This window comes from Helianthus annuus, chromosome 11, assembly GCF_002127325.2.
Source record: "Helianthus annuus cultivar XRQ/B chromosome 11, HanXRQr2.0-SUNRISE, whole genome shotgun sequence".
NCBI classification, from domain to species: Eukaryota; Viridiplantae; Streptophyta; class Magnoliopsida; order Asterales; family Asteraceae; genus Helianthus; species Helianthus annuus.
Window position 1 is genome coordinate 188445511 of NC_035443.2, and position 8192 is coordinate 188453702.

At 35.7% G+C, this 8192-nt stretch overlaps 1 protein-coding gene across 5 annotated transcripts in view; it reads left to right on the plus strand.

The window, feature by feature from the left end:
* The window catches only part of LOC110889018, a 92884-nt gene extending 87188 nt beyond the window's left edge, over positions 1 to 5696 (plus strand). For all 5 annotated transcript variants that reach the window (XM_035980397.1, XM_035980400.1, XM_035980399.1 and 2 more), the window contains 4 exons: positions 93 to 1025; positions 2635 to 3642; positions 3987 to 4176; positions 4251 to 5696. In XM_035980397.1, coding sequence (XP_035836290.1) covers positions 93 to 1025; positions 2635 to 3642; positions 3987 to 4176; positions 4251 to 4252 — 2133 coding nt within the window. In that variant the 3' untranslated portion in view covers positions 4253 to 5696. The remainder of the gene's footprint in view (positions 1 to 92; positions 1026 to 2634; positions 3643 to 3986; positions 4177 to 4250) is intronic.
* Positions 5697 to 8192: the final 2496 nt, after the last annotated feature.

Below are 8192 nucleotides of genomic sequence, written 5' to 3' on the forward strand. Positions count from 1 at the left end.
GTGTGTGTGGTTGCTCATATATCTTATTAGATCTTACCTTCTCTTTCATTTGTAACCGATTGTTTTAACACTCCCTTCTGCTTGATAAACAGAACATGGCATCAACAATGAACCAGTTTGCTCACTTACAAATCCCACTTGAAGATGTGGCAAAGGCCACCAACAACTTTCATCATGATAACATCATCGAACATGGTGGAGTTGGTATTGCATATAAAGGACGACTCTTGTGGTCTGGGAGGTTGATGGAGATCGCTGCACGGAGATTTGATTGTAAGCATGGGGATGGAGACCTCGAGTTCTTGGCAGAAATTTCAGCGCTTTCTGATCTCAAGCATAAAAATCTAGTATCTATTATTGGGTTTTGTGATGAGATAAATGAAAAGATCATTGTAACCACGTATGAGGCCAATGGAAGTCTAGGGCAGTATTTAAACAGCCTAAACCTCACATGGAAGCAAAGATTGAGGATATGTCTAGGTGTGGCTCGTGCGTTGAGTTACTTACATTATGACAAGGGACGTGATTATGCTATTCTACATTGTAACATCAATAGCAACACTATTTTGTTGGACGATAACTGGGAAGCCAAGTTATCCGGTTTTGAATTTTCCATCAAACAATCAGTAAACGATAAGGATCAGGTGTGCCCTTGTGAACACACTGGCACATTGGGGTGTGTGGACCCAGCAATTGAAAAGATGGGAGGTGTGACCCACAAGTCAGACATCTACTCATTCGGTGTTTTTTTATTCGAAACATTGTGCGGGAGGAAAGCAGTAATTCAGAACGAGGCTGATAGGTCTCTAGCTCAGATGGCCAAGTATGGTTATGAAAATGGTCCATTGCATGATATAATCGATCTTCATCTTTTAAATCAAATATTGTCTCCGCAATCACTCCTCATATACTCGAAGGTAGCATATTCTTGTTTAAAAGAGGATCGAGCAGACCGCCCAAATATGCACTATATTATGGCTAAACTTGAGAAAGCACTGGAACTTCAATTGCGTGGTGAAAATATTGTAAGACTTTTTTTCCTATTTTAGTATCTTTTTTTTTTTGGTGTACATCATTCATGCATACTAATTTTCGTTTTGAATCTGTATTTTTATATTTTATTCTACTCAAAAGTACGTGAAAATAGGATGGTAAAAGAAATCTAAATGAATGAAAAAAAACCCAAAACATCCAGGATGGGTAACACACTTTTATTTTTTGTAGGTTTAGGACATGTATGGTATTAGGTGACACTGTCCAATTAACCTCATCAGACTATGATATATAATTTTAAGAAATATAGTAAATAACATCTTTCAGTTGTTACAAACTTGAAATTTCTAAAAAAACATAAAATTGTTAGAATTTTGTGTGAGTTTTTGATACTTTAAGTCGGGTTTTGGTGAGTTAATGATTGGATTTTGGGTAATGGGTGTCCCAACGGGTATTTTCTTTACCACATATGACCATACGAGGTATACACGATACGTGCGGATATACCTTGTACGTAGCCGATAAATAATGAATATGTGTGCGAATATGTGTACGATACTAAATATTAGAAACAATTTATAACCGGGTATGAAATTGAGATTACCAAAATCCGACACTTTACCATTCATAGTGAATGAGATGGAGTGGTTGGGTTGACGCGTTGTTTATTCACTTTTTGTATGTAATTATCACCATGGTAATAATAATTTATACTTTGAACATTAACTTTTTTTATGTTTAGCTATTTTTGACTTACAACCTCTTTAGACATGTTATTTGTTAACTGCTTAATTTGTTAAGAGTTTACTTACGTAATTATAATCTTTTATTTTTATAGCACTTCTATTATTATTAGAGTAAACTACCAGGTGTGACTAAATTTTAATTTTGGTCTTTTACATTTATATATATACTTGGTCGTAACCCACTGAATGTTTGTTTCTAGTATTATTATTTTTTTGGTTTTGATTTCACAATTTGTTTGAAAATAGAAAAAACAAAAAAAGAAATTATTTTTTTGGTTTTGATTTCACCCTTTGTTTGATTTCACCCTTTGTTGGTGGGGGGATCAGGTTGTACTGTCCGCAGTGATGGTGTAGAGTGGGGGTCCTGCAAATTTATCATCACAGCTATTATATGCAATGAAAATTTTAATTCAATTAAACTTTACTAAAACACAGGATTTGGATTCCGTTTAGATTATCAAATTATGTGTTTGGGCCTTATGTACAAACTGGGTAACTATACAAGTTTTATGGGCTTGGGGAAACGAGTTGGGCTGGACAATCTATGAAGGCCCAACTGTGTATCTTAAATGGAAAATTAGGGCACACAATATATAGGGGAAAAAGGAATGAGTGGTTGGCACCATATTCGTTTTTTGTTGAGGTTTCAAACAACATATATGAATTAGTATATGTCGATCAGAAGGCAAGGCTCAGGTCTGCTACAATTTAATCAGTTGGCAGTGAGGTGGAGATGGGTTGCTATATTCTGTACAGAGTGGAACCCATTTGCCTTGTATAATTGTAGATCGATTCAATGTAATCTATGGTTTTTCTAAAGTTTTAACAACGCATTTTTTTTCTCAATGTATGTCAGTTTTGTAACTCTCTTTCTCCCTTTGTCACATATTTGCAGGAAAACAAGTTGGGACACTTGAAGATTCATCTGAGTGATATTAAATCAGCAACACATAATTTCTCAGAGACATACACAATTGCATCTTGGAATGACAATTATACTTTGTACAGAGCGGAACTCCACTTTTTTGATAAAGAAAATCTTTCATGCCATAAGGGGAAGTATGAAGGAGAACATCTGAAGGGACAGAGCACTGTAGTATTAAAAAGGTACCCTTCTGGACATGCCTTGTATGGAGAAGAAGAGTTTTTTACAGAAATTGAAATGCTTACCCGTGTTAAGCATCCCAACATTGTAAATCTACTTGGATTCTGTGTTGAGGATTCCGAGATGGTCCTTGTCATTGAGAATATCTCTAACGGATATCTTGTTGATTATTTGGGAAACGTCAACCACATGCGTATTTTAACTTGGGAAAAACGTTTGAAAATTTGCATTGATGTTGCACATGCGTTGAATTACCTTCACTATGAGATGGAAGACCAAAAGATAATAATAAACCGTCAGATAAATAGCTACAGCATTGGGTTGGACGAGAACTGGGGGGCAAAGATTGTTGACTTTTGGTTCTCCGTATTCCTGCCTCCAAATCAAGAAGACGAAGCTCTCTATATCAATTGGCGTGGCAGACCTGGCTACATAGATTCAGAGCATGAGAAGACTTATAAGTTAAAAAGAGAATCAGATGTTTACGGTTTTGGAGTTGTATTGTTTGAAATTCTATGTGGGATGAGAGCCAATGACCCAATTTACAAGAAGGAGAATGTGAGAGGGTTGGGCCCTGTGGCAAGACAAAGCTTCTGCATGGGAACACTAGAGGACATGATAGATACTATATTAAAGGATGAAATCGGTGAAAACAATTTCGTTCTAAGTAGAGGACCCAACAAGGATTCTTTGCACACATTTATGAAAATTGCATATCAGTGTGTGGCAGAAACTCAAGACCAACGTCCAACAATGAAAGTTGTTGTCAAGGAACTGGAGAAAGCACTATCATTGCAAGTAAGTCAATTTTCCAAAACATTAACCTTTTTATACACATGCAAAATGCTTGTTAATACTATACTAAATTGATAAAGCACAAACTGATTTTCATATGTACTATAGTATTTGTACTCAAATCATTACGTTTATATTGAAACAACACTAACTTTTAACTTTTAGTGTTCCGGTCCTAAGCCCATTCTTAACTATTAATGAAGTTATTAAAGTTTCTTTTTTTTAATCAAACTTACTATTTTCTTTAATTATTGATGAAGTTATTAATGCCCTGACGTAGTATCCCCCGGGGGCTGCTATTTTCTAATCACGATTTTAATATTCATCTAGCTTTCTCATTGTCCCAGTTGAATTCAGAGGTTAAATCTGATTATGTGGAGGAGAAGAGTCATGCTTCCATAATTGAGACACAAGTAGTTGAGCTTTCTAGTGAATTGAACAATATGAACATGACTAGAAAATCTGAAATTCCTGAAATTCATAACAAGGAAAAGATGTTACATGACCAATCCGACGACCCAGCAAAACCTGACTGTTGTAAGTTTGCTGTGTTTTGAATTTTTTAAATGATTTATCGAGTGGAGTCTTAAGCCAGTGATATGTGGGTACAGGAAAGTCAGACTCGGAAGGCTGCTACACCTTCTTGGCCAAATATGTCAGAAACAAATGCACAAATATGAAATGGAGGCTAAGTTGCAGGTGATTTTGGTTGTTGCATTTGGTGGGGTCGGCGAGATAACGGTTTGAATTCAAATTGGCAATATCTTTGTGGATTTTATGTTGGTACATCTAGCTTTATTTGGGTTGTGTGCTCTGGTATGTTGTACCGTTGCATATTTGAGTTGGACTTTGTTTGGATATTTAATTGAGTAGTGGGTTTGGGGGGTGCCTCAATTGCACCCGACTGATTCCCTTATCCACCGCCTGATTGTTCTGTCCAGTCGTCGACGACCGATCATTGGCTTTGATATTAGTTATCCAAGCCTGCCTGTTGTATCCGAAAGGTGAGTGATGGTTCCTTACCAGGGCCGGTTTTGGGCATGTGCGAGAGGTGCCAACGCACAGGGCCCAAAATATCTAGAGGCCCAAAATTGTTTAAGATATATAAATATATATATAATTAGTGTAGAAAAGCATAAACAAATTCTCCTTGTAGTTCAGTGGATACCGCTGCCTTCTATTGAATCTGCCATCCCGGGTTCGAATCCCATAGTGGTCACTTTTCTATTCTTATTTTCTTTATCTAATGTTATGTTTTTCTTGGGCCTCAAGGGCTTATTATAAAACAAGGGGAAAGGCCTCATATAGTTGGATTTAAATTTGGGCCTTAATAAATTTGTAAACCTCTTCAATTTTTTTCCTTCTCATTTAACCATTTACATAATAAACTTTACATGTTTTCTTGTTTAAATTTGTAGCTTTCTAATTTCTCATTTAACCATCTACAATATAAATTAAGAAGAACTCAATATCTATTGTTTATTTTGCTACACTATTTTTGTTTTGTTTATCTTACAATAATTATCATCATATTGTGGTTTTTTATATATAATTAATTAGTTTATATTATAGGAAAGGGGCCCAAAGTTTTTGTCTCGCACGGGGCCCAAAATTTTTTTATCATTTTCGGAGACGGCCCTGTTCCTTACACCCCTTTGACTCCGTCCCGATTAGGGTTTTGTGGTGATCTTTGGTTCGTTATTGGCTGCTACATGGTTTCTGCTGATTTTTACTTTAACTCTTGAAAGAGATTTACTAATTTTTGTTTGTGTGTTGTTTTTTTTTTTTTTTTTCTTTTGTAATTCCGCCTTCTTTTACGGTTCCTGCTAGGGTTTGTCGCTGAAATTTATGTTTTCCAGCGGTGTGTTTGTTTCTTTTATGACTAGACAATTGGTCTTACTTTGTTTCCTAAAAGCTGGATATGGTGGTTGCATGCCTTTGGGGATGTTTTACGTCGATGTGGTTTCTGTGGTTATACCTGTCATAGACGATGGTCTTTTGTTATCATTAGAGACTATGTACATCTTTTTTTAATGTAAAAACATGTTAGTTGTAAACAGTTTTTGGTAAATGAACGTTGTTGGAACTTTGTGTGTCATTGAAGATGAAATCTTGATCATTGGAGACAATGGTGATGGTGGTGCGTGTCATTGGGCGTGGCATCCATTGATGCAACCATGTCTAGCTTGTGAGTCTTGATATCTTTTAGTTGTTGTACATTGTGCGTGCATCAAGTGTTAGTTGGTTGCTTCTAGATGCATTTGTATATTATTGATTAGCAATATGTTTGTGAGGTTTTTAGTTATACATGTGGCTTTCGTTGGCTTGAAGCCGGAGATGGTGCGTTCCATCCTTTGGGGTTGTTTACGGCGATGTGGTTTGTGTCGTTATCCCTTTCGATGACGATGATCTTTTGTTATCATCGGAATCTATGTTCATCAGTTTTTTTAACAGTGTATAAACAGGTTTTTGGTAAACTATTTGTGGGTAAAGCAGTTTCTTTGTAACTATGTGTCTATGAAGATAAACTCTCGATCATCTGAGACAATGGCAATGATGGTGCATGTCATCGGGGATGGCATCCTTTGATGAAACTATGGTTGGCTTCTGAGTAAGTTTTAATTCATGTTTGTGTTGTTTGTGGTTGTGACTTGTGCATGTGGCTTTGGTTGTGTTTTAAGCTTTGGAAAGTTGTACCTTTGCATATTTGTGTTGTACTATGTTTGGGTATTTACTATTTAGGTTGTTTTTGGTCTTTGGGGTGCATCCATGTTGAGGTTTTGAGTATTGGAGTTTGTTACAAACATTTTGCTAATAGATAATATATAAATATGTAAATTACCAATGATTTGAGTTTTTGTTTTGGGCTGGGTTGGTATTTGGACTTTTATTAGGCAATGATGTAAGAAATCTGGTTTTGCAAAACTGTGATGGCTAAACTGAGGCAACCGATTATAACCAGATTGTTGAGCCAAGGGAATAAATCAACTTCTTAAGCATGCGTTTTTAGGTTATGTTTTTATATATGTTTTCTTGTTATGCTTTGTTATTTATACTCAGGTTAAAAACGTGTTTGCCAATGACGAATCTATTGTTATTATGGTCATTGTGACCAACAGTGGCGGAAGCAGAACGATTAGTTAGGAGGTCATCATAAGCTTATATTCTATACTGGTTTAAATTAGGGGGTCCATCTCTAATTTTTTTCTTCAAAAACTCAAAATTTATAAATAAAAATTCAAAAAGTTCCGGTGACCGGAGGGTCAACGGACCCTCTTGACCCCCCTCTGGTTCCGCCCCTGGTGACCAACAGCGCATCAAAAAACTTGCAGTTGCAACATTTTTTTCGAGCCTTTCTTTGCCGACTTTATAATAAGTTTCAATTCTTATTTATTGTTGTTGTTGTTTAGTTGAAGATTACCATAACTGATTTATACATTTTGGGATTTAGAATGTCTACAACTAAAGATGAAACGAGCGTATTGGAGAGGCTAACGAGGATTGTTGAAGCATTGTGAATTTAGACCGTCAAATATATGAAAAATTAAATGAGCCAACCAAACATGGTAACAAAATTCGTGAAAAAACAGGGGGAGTTACAAGTCGCTATCGACGCACTTTACGCGCGATATGTAAGATTAAATATATTACGTATTAATATTTAATCTATAGCCATCTTAATCATTTACATTATTTACATTATAGAGATCAAAATATATAATAACCTATTATTTAATTAGTTGGTAATTGTTGATGGACCATATTACCCTTAGTAACTAATTAGGTTTCCTTCTGGGTGCTTATATAAGGAGAGTTATGTGGAGGTTTAGGGGTTACTCAGTTACACAATTACACCACCCCATTAGCCATAACATCATCACGAAACCTCCTCTCCTAACCGATACCCTTTTCGGTTTCTAAGTTCCCATCATCAGTCAGCACCCTAAGGAGGAACCAGATCAAGATGACAGGCATGTCGAATTCTCTCACAGGATTCTCCTCTGCACTATCTGCTGTGACAGGTATGATTTATATTGTTTTCCTTCATGCACAAACAGAACTGAACCAACATGTGGTATCAGAGCATATGTTGATTAGTCAGTTCTGTTTTCGTATCCATAATTCTGGGATTGAAACTTGGAAAACGGATTATTTTCTTTATATTTTCAAAACCGTCACAGCCGGTTTCGAGTCATGAAGATCGACTCGAAATCATGATTTTCGGAAAAAGATTAATGATATGTTCATTCGGAATTAACTTGTTTATGTTTAACCGAAATCTGTTTAGAAAAAAACTAATAAAATTCAGGTTTCGGGTTCCAGAATTTATGTTTTATGTTTTAGGGTTCATCATGTTCTTGAGAAAATTCGAAGTATTCTGTTATGATTTGGAATATGATTTGGATTATTAAGTGTTTTTCCTGGTTTTGATCTATTTTTGTCCTCTAAATTTTTAGAAAACTGTTAAAAAGATAAGCAGATTACAATTTCGAAATATGTTGATAAAATTAGATCAGCTTATAACAGGAAAGAATATCTCTTAATCCCTTAGA